Source organism: Pteropus medius, unplaced genomic scaffold, assembly GCF_902729225.1.
Source record: "Pteropus medius unplaced genomic scaffold, Ma_sr-lr_union100, whole genome shotgun sequence".
NCBI lineage: Eukaryota > Metazoa > Chordata > Mammalia > Chiroptera > Pteropodidae > Pteropus > Pteropus medius.
Window position 1 is genome coordinate 11,825,692 of NW_024354502.1, and position 21,671 is coordinate 11,847,362.

Genomic DNA, 21,671 nt, shown 5'->3' on the forward strand with positions numbered 1-21,671 from the left:
TAGAAACCATCCCAGAATAAGTTCAGTTATTGAACTTATTAGACAAATAATTAAAACAAGTGCATTAATTATGCTCAAGGAGCATGGACAAATAATTAAAGGAAATCATGAAAATGTTATATGAATAAAATGAAGACATCATTTAAGATACAGAAATTATAAAAAGAAACCAAATAGAAATTCTGGAGCTTCAAAATACAATAACTGAAATAAAGAATTAACTAGAAGGTTTCAATAACTATGAAATTCTGATCAGGCAGGGTACAGAATTTGTAAACTTTAAGATGTGACAATGAAATTATTCAATCGGAAGAACAGACAAAAAGGAGAATTAAAAAAGTGAAAGGAGTCCAAGGTACCTGTGGGGCATGATCAAGTGGACCAATAAATTTATTATAGAAGTCCCAGAAGGAGAAGATAGGGATAGAAATAACATCTGAAGAAATAATATATACAACGTCTGCCATCCTATGAATTGCCCTTGTCAGTTCTGTTGGTTTGACTAGATAACATGTTTAATAGAAAAGGATCATTTTCTCAAACTAAAGAAAATCTTTTAAAGATAATTAAAAAAAAAAAAAACTTCCCTAATTTGAGGACAAAATCTACACATTCAAGAAGCTCAATGAATTCAAGTAAAATAAGCTTAAAGAGATCTATACCTAGGCAAATTATAGTCAGATTGTTGAAAGGTAAAAACAAAGAGAATCTTGAAAGCATCAAGAGAGAAGTTACTGATCATATACATGAAATCCTAAAAATATTAACAGCTGATTTCTAATTTAAAAAATGAAAGATAGAAAGCAGTAGGATGACATAAAGATTGAAAAAATAAAAATGTCAGGCAAGAATTCTATATCTGTCAAAAGTATCCTTCAAGAATGAAGAGAAATCAAAAAATTCCCAGATAAATAAAAGGTAAAATAACTCAAATATAAACCCTCACATCTATGATCAATTATTCGCAAAGATGCCAAGATTATTCAATGAGTGAAGAACAATTGCTTCAGCAAATGGTGCTTGAAAAATTGGATAACCACATGTAAAAGAATAAAATTGAATCTTTGCACTATATACAAAAATTAACTCAAAATAGGTCAAAGAGCTAAATTTAAGAGCTTAACTATAAATTCTAAGAACAAAACAATGGAAAATTTACATGACTTTTAATTTGGTAATGGTTTCTTAAATATGTCATCAAAACACAGGCAACAAAATAAAAAATTATAAATTGGAGTTCATTACATTAAAATATTTTGAGCATCAAAGGACACTATCACAGGAATGAAAAGGCAACCACACAATGGGAGAAAATATTTGCAAATTATATAGCCGATAAGGAATTAATATCTAAAATCTATAAAGAACTCAAACTCAGAAACAATAAAAGAAATAACCTAATATAAAAATAGATAAAAGAAGTTAATAGGTAGTTCTCCAAAGAAGATAGACAAATGGCCAATAAGTACATGAATGAACACTCAATATCATTAATCATTAGAGAAATGCAGTCAAAACCACAACAAGATACTGCTTCACAGCTGTGAAGATAGCTGTAATAAAAACAAAACAGAATAACAGGTGGCGTTGATGTGGAGAAATTGGAACTCTCATGTATTGCTGGTGGGAATGTAAAACATTGCAGCAGGTCTGGAAAACAGTTTGGCAGTTTCTTAAAAAGATAAACATAGAATTAATATATATAACCCAGAAATCCTACTCTTAGATATATACCCAAAATAATTGTAAACAGAGATTTAGACAGATAATTGTACACCAGTCTTCATAGCAGCAGTATTCACAATAGGCAAAAGATAGAAACACCCCAATTGTCCGTCAACAGAGTAATGGTTAAATAAAATAAGGTAAACACATACAATGGAATAATATTCAGCCGTAAAAAGAAATGAAGTTCTGATGCATGCTAAAATATGGATGAATGTCAAAGACCTTATGCTAAATGAGATAAACCAGTCACAGAAAGACAAATATTGTATGATTCCACAGACATAAAATATATAAATAGGCAAATTTTTAGGGACAGGAGGTAAGATAGTAGTTACCAGGGGCTGGAGAAAAGAGGGAAATGGTGGTTATTGCTTAATTGTAACAGAGTTTTGGTTTTGTGCAGTAAAAATTTTTCGGAAATAGTGGTGATAGTTGTACACATTGTAAATAGAATTAATGCCACTGAATTGTATACCTAAAAGTGGTTAAAATTGCAATTTTTCTTTTCTATGTATTTTCCACAGTAAAAATAGTAAACAAAAATAGAGAACACACATTTAAATAATATTAGATATAGAAACAAGACAAAAGTGCAGACTCAGCATAGGCTAAAAGAAAGCAAATAACTATATGAAAGTCAGACAACTGATTTTGAAAACTTTCTCAGCTTTGAAATATTTCTACAAAAATTAAACTAACTTAAATTGACTCAAGAAAATAAGAGGCCTACAATATAAAATAAACAAGCAGTAAAAAGTCAACTACTCCTCCAAAAGAAGCTCAGATGTTTTTATAGGACAGTTTCACTTAACTTCCAAAATATAGATTATTCTCAAACTTATAGAATTCTTTCATAATAGAAATGAAAGTGTACGTGTGTCAGCCTATTCGATGATACTAGTAAATTTTGATACTAAATCAGCAAGGAAAACTAAAGAAAACTTCCTTATTTTCATAAAGTATATCTACCTTAATAATATTCTTAATGGTGAAATATTAGAAACATTTCCTTTTAAATGAGATACAATTTAATGAGGCTAACTATCACCTACTCTAGTAAAAAATATGCCAGAGATCCAAAGCAGTTAAATAAAGAGTAAGGCTTAAGAGCAAGAGTTTAAATTGTTATTTACAAAAGACATACTTGTTATATAGAAAAATAAAAATAATTTACCAAAGTTTTAAAATAATATGAAAATCTAATCAAGTTGCCAAAATATATATAAGGAAAAATAAATTTCATTTCGTATAAGAGCAAACAGTTGAAAATTTAAAGATACATACCATTTAAAATGACGACAGAAATTTTCAACATATGTATATGTCGAAGATATACTTATTTTACAGCAAAAATAATTAAGCCAGTTTGTGTCAGTTCAGGAATAGATAAACTAGAGAACAGAATCTAGAGCTGCAAAACCAACACCAGGATTCATATATAGAATCTTGATATATGTCAGAGTTTACCAGAGAAAGGAGGACTGTTAATTTAATTAAAATACTGAGACAATTGCTTGCTCATATTAGAATGAAAAAAAGAGTGATGCTGTGCTAGTTTTCTATTGTTGTGTAACAAATTGCCCAAAATTATCAGCATGAAAAAATAAAATGGTCGTCTCACAGTTTCCATGGGAAAAGAGTTTAGGCATGAGTTAGCCAAGTCCTCTTCTTAAGGTGTCGCCAGAATAAAATCGAGGTCTTGGTCAGGGCTTTGATCTCAATTGAGACTGTAAGACCAAGTTCACTGATTGTTGGAAGAATTAAGTTACTGTGGATGTAGGACTGAGGTTCTCGTTATCTGAAGGCCACCCACTATTTTCCTTGCCACTTGGGCCTCTCCACAACACCACAGTGTGTTTCTTCAACGGCAAACAGGAGAGAACCTCTGCTGCTTTATTTTGTCTCTCACTTCTAGACCTTCTTTAAAGGAATTCCTTGAATTTGGTCAGGCGAGCTCAGGATAATCCCCCTTTTGTTTAACTTAAAGTCAACTGATTAGAAACCTTAATTACATCTATTAATCCATAATATCCCTTTATATTATCCATGCGATTTACCTAATTATGAGATTCCGACCTCATCATATTAATAGGTTTTGCCCACAATCAAGGGAAAGGAATTATATAGCCCTTCTACATGGTTAGGGAGGGATCTTGGGGGCCATCTTAGAATTCTACTTATAATACATCCCTACTTTATACATTCTGTAAAAGTCAATTCCCAAAGATTGAAGTTTTGAAGAAAATATCTTTGTATCCTTGGGTCATAGGCCAAAAGTACTGCTTATAAAATAAGATTAACAAACCCAATTTTAGTAAAATTAATCATTTCTTCTTATCAAAATATTTAACAAAGCAAGTGAAAAAACAGGCTGCAAACTTAAAGATATCACAACACGTATAACATTTAATGGATTATTATCCAGAATATATAGAGCCAATCTTCTCAACTGATACGACAGACTCAATGGTATATTATGAACAAGGAATTATTAATGAGTTATAGGTAGAACTAAAATATTGATCTTAGCTCTCTGTGAGGCACAGCAGGGCCTGAGCCAAAAAGTTTGCATGGCAAGCAGCCTCATCGGCTCACTCACTGTGTCTATTTTTTATGTGTGCTATACTGGAAAATTGTTAGAAATCACTGATATAAAGTTCTTACAATCGATAACAAGAAGATAAGCTGTCCAGTGAAAAATAGCCAAAATACAAATAATCATGTCACAGAAAAGGAAACATAAATGGCAAATAAACATATAAAAAATAGCAGTAAATGAAAAAGACAAAAACTCACAGGCACAATGATTTAGTCGTTACCAGAGGAAAACAAAGGCAGGAGGAGATAGATAAGGGTAAAGGGGGTCAAAATATATGGTGACAGAAGGAGATTTGACTTTCAATGGTGAACACACTGAATGCAGCATACAGAAGATGTATTAAAGAATTGTATACTTGAAACCTATATAATTTTATTAACTAATGTCACCTCAATAAAATTAATAAAATAAAATTTAAAAATACAACTTAATTAAAATGGAGAAAATGCAAAAAAGATCTCTTTTTACATCCTTTAGATTAGAAATAATGAACTCTAATATACACAAGTCGTGAGCATTTAAATTGGTAAATAATGTTGGAAAATTATAGGACGCATTATGAAGTTAAATTTTTGCTTTGTTATCATCCAGAAATTGCACTTTTAAATGTATAACCTAGAGATATATGTGTACATTTAAACTAGAAAATGTTTAATATTACTCATAACCGTGTTGCTCATTAGAGCAGAACAGGAGAAACAATCTAAATCTCCACAGATACGCAGTTATGAATTGAGAGTATTTATATTTAACTTAGTGTAGAACAGGGAAACAAATTATTTTAATTGCAGTTATGTAAAATGAATAATTAAATGTTTTCATATATTCTGTATTTATACTTTACCAATTGCTTTAATCAATGTTAATATAAAGTCATTTTTAAAAATAGGCAAATAATTTGTGTTATAAACCTTTGAAGAGCAGGGTATGAAATTGATAATTTTTAGAATTTCTTTTTATGATAGCAAAGTAACAAATAGTTATGATAATTATTAAAGAGATACCTTTTAAATTTCTTTTCTAATACTATTGGTCAGCTCAAATCTTAATTTTTTTTATCTTGTGGTGAATGCTTTGTTGTAAATTAAGTTTTGCTTAAGGAATCATTGTATACAAGACAATATTTATGTATTTTCTTCCCATACTGATTCTTAATTATATTATTCTTAATATTATGTTATGTTCCTAATTTAAGAATTGCACTTTAATTAGATATGGCTATTTGCATAGGATCATAAACAGTGTTTGAATTCATGAGCATGTTTTATTAAGAAATAATACTAAATTATTCACATGGTGTAACATGTCTTCCAAAGTATTTTGCCTTGTATTCTAAGCCAGGCACTTTGGGGGCTTGTCTCTCTAGTGCAGCTCCCAGGGTTTGGGGTGCTGGATGTGGGACACCAACCTCTTGCTCCAGTGAGAGAAGTGCCTGTCTGCTGAGACACCTCCTTACTGTATGTTGCTATAGTACGGCGGGTTATTTTCAGGGACCTGTCTCTCTGCCTTTCCCGCCATCTTGATGTGGTCCTTTTATCCTTTGTTGTGGAGAACACCAGATTATCTAGATTTCAGATTATTTTCAAAGGGAAATGATCCATATGTAGCCGTAAATTTGATGTATCTGTGGGAGGAGATGCGTTCAGGATCTTCATATGCTGCCATCTTGGACTCCGCCCCCAAAATCTTTAAATCTGGTCATCTAGATTCAAATTTAACTCTAACATTTTTTTTAAGCTCTACTATTTAATGGAAATAGCATACTGTGTTTTTCTGTGTTAGCTTTATAAAAGGTATATGCAAATGTATGGAAAACCACCCTCCACCTACATTTACTTTTTATAAAGCCTTCCCAAAGTAGATTTGCATTAATCATGCTACAAATACTTCAAATAAGAGTATTCTATAAACAGAAGTCATGCCGTTTCATTGAAAAATTATTATAGAAGGTACAATGCAGCAAATAAAAATTGCATGGTAATTATAGTGATTGAACTTTAGGAATAGTCTGACATGATCTGCTGTCATGGCGTGGAATTCCATTTATCTGTATATTTATATCTATATCTATCTAATCTATATATATCTGTATCTCTCTCTATATATATGTCTGATGTGCATTTGAAATGTTTTTCTGCCATTGCTTTCTTTTTGTTTTCATTATATAATGCTATATATTTGATAATGTTTGTTTGTTTGTTTGTTTAGGCGAGGCACCTTGGTTGACCTCACAGATTGCAAGGACCTTGTCAGTTTACAATCTCTTATTTTTTTATTTTTTATGCCTATAGCTCCTGTTCTTTCTAGGTGGTCTCCCAGGCCTGACCCTGCTTAGCTTCTGAGATCAGACGGGATCAGGCTTGTTCAGGGTAGCATGGTTGTAGACAGTAATGTTTGTTTTTGTTTATTGCTAGGTTATCCAGATAAATTTCGAAGAATTTGATCTGGAAATTGGCTACGATACTTTGACAATTGGTGATGGCGGTGAAGTTGGAGACCCCAGGACCGTGCTCCAAGTGTAAGTTCTCAACATTTTGTTCTTGACATTGCCTATCAAGTTTTTATGAAATTTTACCCTTATTATTATTTTTTTATTGCTCTCCCACTACCACCAACAGAAGAAGCATACTACTTTAGTTATTTTCATTAGCCTACATATATTATATAATATTAGTCATTTTTCAGTAATTCTTAAGGTACTTGATGCAAACACAACCTCTTAGAATCTATTGCCAGACGGGAGCCCTTTGGAAGTGGAGGCCTAGAGTGAAATGGCAGAGTGGTCAATTGGACCTTATTTTGGAAAACACCCTTGACACCACAAAATTTAAAAACAGACTGAAAAGAATATGTATAAAATTGATCCCAGAGACTCACACTGGTACTAAAGACTGGTTAGTCCTGCTCACTTATCGGTGGCAAAATCATCCCTAGCTATCAAGTTCTGAAGTTTGAGAGTTTATCAGCAGTTTTTGAAACTTGAAGTATTTAGCAAAGAAACATTAAATATTTAGCAATGAACCTCAGTTACCTCAGAATCGTGAAAGTTAAAATAGACCAGATGTGGTTCTCAATGTAAGCTAAAAGAACGAACAGATATTGAAAAACTTATTTATTGCCAGGTCTGCGGGCTATTCATTCCAATTATCAACCTCTGATAATGGGGTAAAGAAATATTTCAGGGAGAGTATATTGCTTTCCCTGCTAAAAGCCTCAAAAACCTTAGGGTACACTTTCTCTCAGAATTCCTTTCATAACTTTTGATTTGCAATTCAGGCTTTATCAACTCAATATTTCTCAAAATGGGGTCTTTTTTGTCACAATTACCGGGTGCACTTTTGAAAATGTAGATTTCTGGACCCCGTATTTGCCTTATTGAATCAGTATGTCTGGGATTTGGACCCCAAAATCTGCATTTTAATAGACTCACCAGGCGATCTTTTTGCACACCAAAGTTTGAAAACTACTGATATAAATGTTTTAAAACTTATTTTCAGCATAAACAACACCTGGATATCATGTAGTTATCATGTAGATATGTCTTATTGTGTAAATTGACTAAATACAAGCTAATTATTTTTATTCCTTTCTCTTCACTTTTTTCATTTTCTTTGCTTTTTAATTTTATAAGAAGGTCTCCTATAATAAAGCCAAGGGTTTACCTTATGTGTACTTTATAGGCCACAACATTATTCCCTCTTATTGCTTATCTTTTTTGGGGGGGGGAAACCCTAAAAAAATGAAACGAAAGAAAAACGTTATCCTTTTTACTTGTCTTCATGCACACTTGACCTCAGTTCGACCTCTTTTTCTCCCCTAAACATGCATATCATTGATCTCTACAACTTTGCTGTCTGTCTCTGAGCTCACTACAACTCCATTTTGCGCTTTGTAGGTAGGTGGATGAAAGGATCAGTATTTAACATGTTCTGCGTGTTTGACTGTGCTGTTCAAATTATTTGTAACACCTTCTTTCCCTGTCTCCACCCTTAAAGAGGCAGGCTCAGCATTTTTTATCAGGATGATGGGCCTGGTAGGTATTTTACTATATTAGACTAATACCTTTCAGAAATATTCTATAGTTCCTCCTCCTAGATTTTCTTGTGGTTTTATACATGATCGCTTAGATTTCATTCTACCATAATACTGCATTAAAAATTGGCAACTACAGAGTTAAACTGATCAGGGGACATATTTTTTTTCTTGTTTTAGAAGTACAAGGTTTTAAAGAATTGAAAATTACATATAAAAAATCTGAAGTTGTGGTTGCTTTTGAAAAACTGGCAGCACTAGGCCTGTATTATCACATAGCACAAAATTGGCTAGAACTCTCTTCTTGCCCTCTTTAGAGAGTGTTCTCCATGGCCACTAATTGTTTGTACTTGTATTGTTTTGTACTTAAGCTCCTAAGAGTCTTTGCATTGCTTGCCTGGGCCTGTAGCCATTAATGTATATGACACAATGTAGAATTTGGTTTTATTCTTAAATTTGCTGTTTATTATTTTTCAAATAAAAACTGTATTGGTTCTTTGACTGACACTCTATAAAAGTGGAAGTTTCGTGAACATTAATTATATATAGAAAATTTGGTGAAAATCCTCACACATATTGAGACCTATCTTTCTACACATTAGAGCACATCGTATATATTTCAAAAATGAAACTATAAAATCTGTGTGTAATGGAATGTATCTTTTACACTTCCCTTTCTTAATGATGAAAACCTATATACCAACAAACACCATGGGCTAATAAAAGAAGGGGATGTATCTATAGCAACCAGGTGATATTTTTAGAGATTGTAGATCACAGCATAAAAAGCACTTAGAGAATTGACCAATCAAAAAGCCCTTCACCCCTAGTATTAGAATTATTAAGAACAACAACAAAAATCTCTTTTTACTGCTCTTTTCTTTGCCTTGCACCCCTCTTGCCCTCCTACACTCACCCCACCCCCCAACACACACACACTCATACATGCTCACGATAATTTTAAGTTCCTCGAGGGCAGGGACTATCTTTATTCACCTGGAATTATCCAAATACCTAACAGACACCCCTGTGTTACCACTGTTAGATGTTGTATAAATTATAATGGGAGAAGAAAAATTATATCAAGATTGTATGCATGTCAACAGAAAGGTCATCTCTGCAGACATTGGCAAGGATATGCCATGAGCTGCAGAGAGCTGTGCAGAACTACCTGGGTATCTTTGTCCATTTGGGCTACTGAAACAAAAATGCCATAGACTGAATGCCTTATAAACAACAAAAACTTATTTCTCACAGTTCTAGAGGCCGGACATCCAAGATAACAGTGGTGGCAGATTTGGTGTCCATAGAGAACCTACTTTTTGGTTCATAAATGGCCATCTTTTTACTGTGTCCTCATACAGCAGAAGCAGATCTCTCTGGGACCTCTTTTATAAGGTTACCAATCACCTCTAAAGTCTCCTCTTCCAAATATCCTAACATTAGGGATTAGGTTTCAACATAAGAATATTTGGGTGGTCACATTTAGTCTCTAGTACTGAGGACTTCAGCAACATTCACTGATGTCACATCCAGGTTAAACAAAGGCACAACAGCAATTATCTCATTGTCTGGACAAGATTTGATGTGTAGTTATTCACAAGTTATGACTTGCTGTTGCACAATAATAAATATATGCTCTTGGATCTTAAGACTTACCTTAGGCCACAATATGAAAATAATCTCTGACATTTTGATTACCAGCAACAAATTATTAAAAATAGGGGATTGTTTACTTTTATGGTTCTTCCATTATTCCTTCATTGTAATTACGGCTACATCTTTCTATTGTGAAAACATTGATGATTTTAGTAAAAGAAGAGGATAAAAGTTTACTACTATTTTGCTTTTGTTTGCTTTTTGTGTATTTATTTTTATATATTGAATTTCCTAAAATAAACTAAAAAAGAAAATTAAGTTGATGTTTTTCTCTTTTTAATCAGGAATATTTGTACAATGGTAGACATTTCAAAAGTAGAAGAAAAAATTGGAAGAAAATATAGAAAGGGTAGCTAAATAAACTAGATTTCCTCCCACAAATGATATATATTGTAAGCATAGTATTTTGTTAGAGTGCTAAATATATAAAATGAAGTATCTATAGTTGAACATAAAATGTATATACTAGAGTCTTGAACTTCAAATTATCTTTCCTAAAATTGTTTATTTAGAAAACTCTTTGTATATGTAATAAGAACCATGGCAAACACACACATTATGCTTTTGAATCAGCCGATCAATTAAAACTTCTAAAGCTTAAGTTCACAAATGAAGTAAAAGTTACAGTTATTGACTATTCAGTTATCCAGTTCAACTAACATTTATGTAGATCCATCATTCCAAAATACTTTATAGATTTTTATTTTTAAATATCATTCCTGTAATATGTTGACCACTTTCTTTTTTACCTTTTAATTTTTTCCACATTACTAAAGTATAATTGACAAATAAAGTTGTAAGATATTTAACATATAAATATTATAATTTGATAAACATATACATTGTAAAAGGGTTGCCCCCATTGAGTTAATTAACACATCCATCACCTCATATTACATCCTCAGACTTTATTCATATCTTATAACTGAAAGTTCGTACTCTTTTACTAGCCCCGGCCTGTTTTCCCACTTCCCAGCACTGGTACCTGACAACTACTTTTCTAGTCTCTGTTTCTATGAGTTCAACTTCTTTTTTTTTTTTTTAATTTAGATTGCACATATTAATGATGCCATGTGCTGTTTGTCTTTCTCTGTATTTATTTTCATAGCATATAATACCTCCATATCCTCCTTCTATCCATGTTGTTGCAAATGACGCGCAAAATTTTTTCCTTTTAAGGCTGAATAATACTCCTCTTGTGTGTGTGTGTGTGTGTGTGTGTGTGTGTGTGTGTGTGTATCAATCACATTTTCTTGATCCATTCATCCGTTGAAGGATACTTAGGTTGTTTTTGTACCTTGGCTGTTGTAAATAATGCTTCAATTAAGATGAAAGTACAATTATCTCTTTGAGATAATGGCTCTGTTTCCTTTGAATACATACCCAGAAGTGGGATTTCTGGATCATATGGTAGTTCTATTTTAAATTTCTTGAGGAACCTCCATACTGTGTTATAGTGACTGTATCAGTTTACAGCCCACCAACAGTGTATAAGGGTTTCTTTTTTTTCACATCTTCACAAGCATTTGTTATTTCTTATCTTTTTGAAAATAGTCATCCTGTCAGATGTGAGGTGAAACTACTTTCTGATGTTATTTCAGGAGTTCTTTTAAATCTAATTTTTTGCAGCCATCATCATACTTTGTGAATTTTATATATCCAAAATGGTTGTATAAATCACCCTTGATAGCACTGTATTAGAAGAAAGAATATTAAATGAATTTTCATAAAAGGCAAAAGTCACATATTTGTATGCTACAAAAAATAATATGTTGGGATGTAGGACTATGGTTATTATCTCTAATGAATATACCCATATACCTAGCGTGTTTATAAAGAAAATCAAGTATTAAGTCTAATAGAAATTTAATAGATCCTGTCCTTTATTTCATACTATATTTGAGTGCTTGATGAAGATTTCTGAGTATACCTATTTAGGATTTTTACTCTTTTATTCTAGCTTCAAGGGTCTAACTAGAAAGATTAAAATGCATTTGGAACATTGAGTTTACTCTGCCTATTATTAAACATATTAAATATATTTTTTTAAGTTTATGGATTATACATTCAAAAAGTGTATTAAAAACATTTTAAAACTATATGAAGACTCATTTGAGAGTCCTTTGGGAATGATCTAAGACTCTCTCCCCTGTGGCCCATAAGCATCCTTAACTGTCAGGGATGGGAGTTGAATGCAAAACTGACAAAGCAGATAGATTCTGTAGTTTAAGTCCAAACAAAAGTCACTGAGAGGATGTCCAGAGGAATTATTCATTGAGGCTGCATGCAAAGAATGGGATTTTAAGTGAGATATTTAGTGCTAAGAAGATATAATTGAAAATAAAATCACCTACTAATCCAGTAAATCCTTTTCATAAAATGTAGAAAAGAATGAATCACTTTTACCATGGAATAAGGAACAAGACTGATCTGCATCATAAGCAATCTGATAGATTGCAAAAAGATAAAAATCTCACCCATTTATATAGATGGAAACAATTCATTACATACGTGTTAATTAGCTTTATCAAAAGAAACAAACAAACAAACTTCTCCTATTTTATAACAGCAGAAAGTTATATTCTGGATCCAAGCACCTAGACTTTTACCTCTCACAGAAACAGGATAACAGAATATCATCTGTCTCCATGTCCATATTTCAAAGAGGTTGCTGTAAGGTCTCCAAGAAAGACATTCTTGAGGTCCAGAAATGGTAAGGGGTTTATTTAGCTTTTAAAACATTTATATACGTCTGAAAGAAACAGAGAAAGCAAGTGTTTTCTAAAGGATATGCTAAAGAGAAGTGTGTGTGGGTGGGGAGAGCTCTCTTTCCCTTTGGTACTAGGAAAAAATTGAAATTTATTTATTTTTGAGTTGTATTTGCAATTATAATTTTTTTGTGACTATTATATAATAAAGTTACAATTTTCTCATTATCTCTATTGCTGTTTCTACTTTCCTCTGGGCAGTTTGGAATCATATAAATATACAGCAAGTCCTTGCTAAAATATGAAGCAAAGCAATTATTAGGAATACAATAGAATCAATTAAAACATTCAGTCCAATATTAGCCTTGGAGGAATAACCTTTAAATATATTATATCAATGGTGAATGGTTAAAGCAGATTCTTTATTAGCAATGGTCAAAAATTCTCTTTCATCATACATAGTTTTACAAACTATTGTGATGTTTATGTTGCTTACACTCTTAAATTATTAACTACTTGAGTATTATTTTGTGGTTCCTTATGAAATCTTACCCAGTCTAAGCAAATGGAATAGCTTCACCCTAGAGCCCGAATCTAAATTTTTATTTATTTTTACTTTTACTTTTTAAAATTTTATATTTTTATTTTTTCCAATTATTGTTGACATAAAATATTATATTAGTTTCAGGTGTACAACAGTGATTAGACATTTATATAACTTATGAAGTGATCGCCCTGATAAATCCAGTACACATTTGATAGCATACATAGTTATACAATGCCATTGACTATATTCTCCATGCTACACTCTGCATCTTCATCACTATTTTGTATCTGCCAATTTGTACCTCTTAATCCCTTCCCCCATTCAACTATCCCCACCCCCAACCTGATAACAATCAAAATGCTCTCTATATCTATGAGCTTATTTTTGTTGTTTGTTTGTTTGTTTGTTTGTTTATCCTAGTCTCTAGATTCCAAATATGACCTTTGTCTTTCTCTGTCTGACTTACTTTACTTAGCACAATACCCTCTAGGTCCATCCGTGTTATTGCAGATGGCAAGATTTTGTTCTTTTTATGGCTGAGTAATATTCGTGTGTGTGTGTGTGTGTGTGTGTGTGTGTGTGTGTGTGTACCACCTCTTCTTTATTTCTTTATCCATTCATCCACTGATGGACACCCAGGATTCCTCCATATCTTGGCTACTGTAAATAATGCTTCAATGAACATAGGGATTTGCATGTCCCTTTAAAGTAATGTTTTATGTTTCTTCAGATAAATACCCAGAAGTGAGATAACTTGGCCTTCTTTGTTTCTTGTTATACCCTTTGTTTTAGAGTTTATTTTGTCTGGTATAAGTACTGCTACCCCAGCTTTTTTACTTGTTTGTTGCCATTTTCATGAAACATCTTTTTTCATCCCTTTATTTTCAGTCTGTGTGTGTCTTTTGATCTGAAGTGAGTCTCTTGTAGGCAGCATATGTAAGGGTCTTATTATACATTCAGCTACCCTATCTTCTGATTGGAACATTTAATCCATTTACATTTAAAGTAATCGTTGCTAGATATGTAGCCATTTTATTATTCATTGTTTTTATCTTTTTTTCTTCTTCTTCTTCTTAAGTCTCTCTAACATTTCCCATAATATCAAATTGGTGATGATGCATTCCTTTAGCTTTTTCTTGTTTGAGAAGATTTTTATCTGTCATTTGAGTCTAAATGAGAGTTTTGCCAGGTAAAGTAATCTTGGTTGATAGGTCCTTGCTTTTCCCCACTTTGAATATTTCATGCCAAGCCCTTTGGCCTGTAAAGTTGTTGAGAAATCAGCTGACAGTCTTATGGAGCTCTCTTGTAGGTAACTGCTTTTCTCTTGCCGCTTTTAAGATTCTCTCTTTGTCCTTAACGTTTGGCATTTTAATTATGATATGTCCCGGTGTGGGCCTCATTAGGTTCATCTTGTTTGGGACTCTCTGTGCTTCCTGGGGTTGTATATAAATTTCCTTCACCACATTAGGGGCATTTTCAGTCATTTTTTTCTTAAAATGGGTTATCAATACCTTGTTTTCTCTCTTCTCCTTCTGGTATACTTGATATTGTTCCAGAGGCACCTTAAACTATCCTTGTTTTTTTTGGATTCTTTTTTCTTGTTGCTGTTCAGATGGGTATTTTCTGCTGCCTTATCTTCTAAATCACTGATTCAGTATTCCACTTCATCTAATCTATTGTTAATTCCCCCTAAGATATTCTTCATTTCAGTTATTATATTCTTCATTTCTGACATTCTTTTTTATGTTTTCTCTCTATTTTTATTTTTCTATCTCTTTGTTAAAGTTGTTACTGAGCTCATCTACTCCTCCCTTAAGTTCGGTTAGCATCCTTAAACTAGTGTTTCGAACTCTGAATCTGATAGATTGACTCTGTTTTGTTTAGTTCTTTTTTTTTTCAGCTTTGCTCTGTCCTTTGATTTGGGTCATGTTTCTTTGTTTCCCCATTTTGGCTGCCTCCCTGCGTTTGTTTCTATGTATTAGGTAGGCCACTATGTCTCCCAGTCTTAGTAGAGTGGCCTCGTGTAGTGGGCATGCTGTGGATCCCAGTGGCACAGTCTTCCTTAGCCTCCTGAGCCAGGTGCTCTGAGTATGTTTTTTGTATGGGCTGTGTGTGTCCTCCTGTTGTAATTGAGGCTTCGTTGCTGTTTGTTCATCCATAGAAGAGTTGACCCTTGGGCCGATTGGTTGTGATGACTGGTCATCACCTGTGGAGGAGCTGTTGTGCAGGGACTGACCCTACAGAGCAGAATTTGCTTTAGCAGGGCTCTGTCTGCCCTTGGGTGTGTTGTCCTCAGATGTGACCTTGGGTGGTACTCTGGCTCAGACCAAAGCCAGCCTCCGAGCGTGCAGGCCAGGGCCTCCTGGGAGGGGCCCTGCCACAGGCTGAGTTCAGGTGCAACCTGTGCACTGCTCAGGGCCATTTGGCATAACCACCAAGCAATCCATAGATGGTCACCACCCATGCAGGGCTCAGAAGTGTCACAAGAGGCCAAGCCTGAAACCAAAGCTGGCTGCCACTAGTGCCGGGCTTGGGGCTGCTCAGCAAGAGGTACAGGGCATGCTGAGGCCAGATGCAGCTTGTTTAGGTTTTGTGGACCTTTGAGAGATTTTAGGAAAGTCTGCAGCATAAGCCAAGACAGGCCATTTATATGTAAAATCCACTAGAAGCAACTTGTGTGGGCCCTCACATTGAGAGCGGTGGGGTCCCAGAGATCACAAGGATGGGACAACCAGTGTTAGCTACACTGATGGAGATACAGATATGGTGCCCACTTGGGTCTGCAAGCTAGGCTGGGGAGTGCTTAACAAAGGAACAGTACTCTTTGCCAGCACTTCTGTCTGGGAGAAAGCTGAACCTTCAGCTCTTGCCCTGAAATCAGACAACTGGTTGCGAGTAAGTCCATGTGCAGGCCCCTTAAGAGGAAAATCTGCGACTCCCGCGGCCCTCAATCTCGCTCAGTCATCTCACTCAGCCACAATCTCTGCTGGTCTTCATAGCCAGAAATTGTGAGGACTTCTCTTCTTGTCACTGGAACCCTGGGCTAGAGAGCCTGGTGTGATGTCGGAACTCCTCAGTTTTCCCATGGGACCTCCTCAGCCAAGATATTTCTTGATTCTCGGCTGCCACTTGCACATGGAACCAGTCCATTTCGCATCTCCACTCCTCCTACCAGTCTCAAGGTAACCTCTTCTTTGTGTTCCAAGTTGTTGGACTTCTGTTCAGCTACACTTCAGGTGACTCCCAATGATGACTATTCTGCAGTTTAGCTGTCATTTTGGTATGGTCATGAGAGGAGATAAACACAGTGTTTATGTACTATGCCATCTTGACAGGAAGTCATAAGTTTTTAAATAAAAGTTTCTCTTGAGGAGCCCAATAAATTTCTCCTAAGTTCCCATCAATAACATAAGGAACATTACATTTATAAGATAATTGAGGCCCTTCAGTTATTATTGTATCTTTCCAAGCAGTTTTTCAAGGACCATATTATTATGAGGTACCTATTGAAGAGCACCTGTGGAACTTCCAGTGTTTCATTTACATGGCTCTAATTGTTTTAAGTCTTGAGGACAAACTGAGCTTACAGGCCTGTTTTTGCATGGATCCAAATCAATAGTTATAACAGTCTATTAAATTGCCATGAATAATAGATATCCACTTTTATTTATTTGTTTGTATGTGGATTATAGAGAATTTGTGTCTCACTGTTAATCAAGTGACATTAGACCTATCTTCTGCCATCTTAATCGGTAAATGCGAGATTTTTGTTTGTCTCCTAACTACTTTCATCCACAATATCTTTCCAGTAAAACCAATTAGCAAACTGCTTTTTATGTCAAATTTAGAGATTGAATGTCTGGATGTATATTAGTTTACTTTGGTATTATTAAAAAAAAAGATTAGTAAGAAGGTGGTCTCACTTTACCAATATTTGAATTGCTGAACTTAAAAGTACAGATCATATCAATACTGGTATAAGAGAAAAATTTTGCCAGAGCAGTAAAATAGTCAGGGAAGACATTATCCAGGACTATTGCGAGGAGAGTCAGAATTAACACAACAGAGGCTAACTATGGAGAAAAGAGTCAAGACTATTGCAACAGAGAAGAGAAATTGAAATCAATTCTGCTGCAAAACAAAAGGTGGAGTGTTTTTTAATGCTGGGGTGAACTCATTGATTAGTACTGGAGAACTTTAGATGGGAGAGTAGTCAGTGTGAATAGGCCATTTGTGTTTGCTAATAGTTGCCTGTCAAAGCTGGGCTCCTCCACTACCACAGAGACCAAAGGACCAAGTGCTTCTCCTTCGATTACTATATTTCAAAGTGATGCTCCCAGGTCCTTGAGAAAGACATTCCTGTGCTGTAGAAATTTTACATCTCTAAGGACAGAGAAAAGATTTCAAATTGCAAGTTTTCTAACAATGTTCTAAGAAAAGGTAAGGCAAGAGCCTGCAGTCAGGAAGAAGTTCCTCCAAAGTTTATCTAAGCTGAGGGGAATGTTATGGCTGTCTTGACCAATGGGACTACAATTTAGAGCTGTTTAGAAATAGTGATTGTGGGAAACATTACTGGAAGTACAGAAAGAAAGAACAGTGTTACCAATAACATTTGTTTTCTAATAAAATGTGATTGTTAAGTAATTGAAAAAAACACTACTCTGAATAAGACAGTAAGGCAGTCCATTAGAATTATAAGTTTACTCAAATACCTTTTTCAGTTAAGTTTATTGCCATTATCAATTGCTCCAGAAAATTTAAGTTTCAAGTACTTTTTGGGAACCACTGTCCAGCCCTTCTGCAGTTCTGGCTTCCCTTGGAAAACATGAGTCTTCCTGGATTTTTCTTTCACTGTGACAGTTATATGGGTGATCAGGAGCACTTGAAAGGATCCTCCAGCACAGGAACAGCTCATCTTTCCTCTAGAACAAATTTAGGTAGATTGATTGAATGTCCCAATCAATAGGGGTGGCTGACTTTTTCCGGTGGGTACTTCAAGGTCCTTATAACTTTATGTCTTAGGACCTGTAGGGAAGAAAGAAGCCCTTTGAAGTATTAAACATGTTTATTAGAGGATTCAGTTAAATGGGGCACAGGACATGATCTCTGACCCAAATTCATAGGCTTGTCAAATATAAATGCAAAGGGAAAAATATCATGCTTGCTTTCAGCAGTTGCTCTAATTTTTAACAATGTTAGCAGTAAAGTTCTAGGCCATTTTAATCTAGTATATTGTTGAATCTTAGCAAATGAGTTTGATTCATCTTATGAGAATCTGCAAACATTTGTGTAGTTACTGGATGACAGTAGAAATAAGGTGACTTCCTCTTTCTGATTCATTATGCTCCAGTATCCTAAAAGTGGAAAATATATGTGTTAAAGGAGACTTTACCTTACCACAGCCTGAGCTTCCGCATCTGAAGAGGGAAAGACTTCAGACCATCCAGACAGCATATACCCCATAACTCGACAAAATCTCTCGCTTTCCACAGGCATTAATTCTATGACATTCAAATGCCACCATTTTCCAGTAAAGTTGGTTGGGGAAGACTGCCAACACATACCTTGTGAATGTCCTGTAAAGATTTTTGCTGACAAATTGCTCACTACTGTAATATGTTTTGAATAACACCATCTTTTAGGTACATATAGCTAGAGTCTAGTGCCTTTAAAAATCTCACCTTTACTCCAAAGATTATTTTGATAACACAACATTACTAACCAAGAAATAAGGACTGTAGCATAGGAATGATTTTGTTAGATTATTCCCGTAGTTCAGTAAAATTTTAGTCCCTTTTTTCAATTTTCTTTAGTGAAGCCTATTTTTTGAAAATAACAAAAATTACTTGTTGTAGTAAATGTAAGTCTTCTAAATTTGAAATCGGCCACATTTAACATTGGCTTTTGCAGCTCTATCAGCAAAATCACTGCCTTTAAAAGTTTTCATCCTGGCCCTGTGTGAGCTCTACAAACAGATTACTGATCTAAGGCAGGTGCACAGCCTCTCACAAATCAACTATCAATTTTCCATGATATTTTATTTCCCCTCAAAGTCCTCTATTTTTTCACATTGGCTCTGTTATATGACAGACATCAAACATGTATTATATATACATGTTACAATTCTCTTCTTACTGCTGTTGACTAGGCTGCTTGTAACTTTACAAGAATTGCAACTCTTATTACTGTTGTTGACTAGACTCTTGTGCCAACTTAGTTCTAGGAAAAATATAAGCTTCCAAAATTTTATTATAAGCTACCATAGCATACAAAGCCTTAAGGTGGACATTTTTATCCCGAGTATATGACCTATCAGCAGACATTATTAAATCTGCACTATGAACAAGAATATCAGATAAATCGTGTCAGAGCCTATTGTCTTCTTCTTTACCATTGTACAATAATGATCATCTATTTGATCAGGATCTGGTCAAAGACTAAGATTTAGGAGATTTCATTTCCCAAGCCCAATATTAGAGTGAATAATAATGCTTATTCATAACTTGTTTGATGCCATATCCACATATTCTGGATCTTTAGCACTTGTAAGATAGCTGTCAAAATACAAAGGACATGCAAATAAGTCACGTGACTAAAGGTAAGGGTTTCAGTCTTTTCTAAAGGGGTCAGCTGCTGTCACAGTATCCCAGTATTCACAGTGCTGTGGCCTCCAGAAGAACTTGTAAATATATTATTGATGTATGGGCTAATCTCAACTTTTGAGATAAAATTCCAAAAATAGCACCTTTATTTTCATGATGAAATAAGGTTTTTCAAAATTCAGAATTCACAAAGCTGAGACCAATTTTGGTCAAAAACCTCTTCAGTTTCTACAGACTTAAGAAGAAGGTCTGAGCAATTATCATGCAGTCGCTCCATCAGAGATTTTCCCCATTCTGCAAACGTTGGAATCTGTTGTCTGTAATATCCTACTAGTCACCCCAAAATTATCAAAATTTTTTGTAGTAAGGCATTTTATGATTGTTACATGACCATGGGCCTTCAGTTGGTTGACCTAATTCAAGAACTGCCATTTGTCTCCCATTCTCATCACCAAATTGTTGGGAAATGTAATTCAAAATAAAATCTTCTGCCAACCCAGTTAACTCTCTCCACAAAATGTAGAAAATAATGAAACGGTTTTAAAATCAAACAAGTGTAAAACCAGACTGCGATGTGCATCACAGACAATCTGCTAAGAAGATCGCAAAGAGAAGTAAATATCATCTTTCTATATAGTAAGGCAGATAAAATCCATTACATATACGCGAACTGCCCTTATCAAAAGGAGAAATAAAACTTCTATTTTTATGACAAGCAGGAAGTTATGACCTGGTACGTGTCTAGGTTGAAACTCCCACAGAAACAGGAGGACAGAATGACATCTTCCTAGATGGTCACATTTCAAAGAAATGGCCCCAAGGCTTCCAAAAAAAATATTAATGGCATGAAAAATTGGCAAAAGGCTTATTTAGCTAAAAATGCTTGCATATATTTGAAAGAAACATATAATTCATAATTTCAAGTTTTCTAAAGGAAATGTTAAAGAGAGAATTTTTCTTTCTCCTAACATCAGGAAAATTTTTAATTATTATTATTTTTTAGATATACATTTACCTTTACACCAAAAATAAGTTGTGCACTAGACAGAATCATAGCCAGTAAGAGAATAAGTTAGCAAGGGGACAGTTTAGAATGTATGTGTTAACCGTTCTTTATGAAATAACAAAATTACCGTGCTGGAGGTTTGGGGCTGGTAAAAGTTCTGACTGAGATGGGTATGTAAAGATGTAATAAAAAACAATAACTAAATCTTCCCATGATAACATCTTTTAATATTCACTGTGAGATTGATCGCTGGCATATTTAATATAGTGTATCTTATGGACATCTTATTTTTTAAGCTCTCATGCTCATTTCATAATTGGTTTATTTTACTTTTTGTCTCTAACTTGAGTCCTCACTCTTACACATAAATTTGTTTCTCTACTGTAGTTCAAAAAACTAGTACTTATGGACTCACCAATTGATAATTAAAGATTTACATGCCCCATGTTTAATTACAAGATGTTTTCAAATGATAGTATATGTGTATATACAAGCATACAGGTATACATACGTATTACAAAAGAGAATGTTTGCGTATGTATCTTTTATATTATAATAATTTTAAAGTTTCTTTGGGAAGAAAACATGAAAATAAAAGAAAATTCTATAGTATCTTCCTATCATAATGGTCACAGTATTCCTCGATATCATGCGTAATCTCATAATTAAATCATGATATTTAACTGGGTTTCTTTGCAAAAGATTTCAGTACATTCTGTGACCCTGGACACTGGTGACATAGCTGTCTTGCTCAGGCAGTCCACTGATGATGCTTTACAGTTTTGGTGAC

The 21,671-nt window shown here is 34.1% G+C and overlaps 1 protein-coding gene across 1 annotated transcript in view; it reads left to right on the forward strand.

Annotated features, from left to right (window-relative positions):
* The window catches only part of CSMD3 (CUB and Sushi multiple domains 3), a 1,005,898-nt gene that overhangs the window by 489,024 nt on the left and 495,203 nt on the right, over window positions 1-21,671 (forward strand). The window contains exon 12 of the mRNA XM_039853604.1: window positions 6,742-6,845. Coding sequence (XP_039709538.1) covers window positions 6,742-6,845 — 104 coding nt within the window. The remainder of the gene's footprint in view (window positions 1-6,741; window positions 6,846-21,671) is intronic.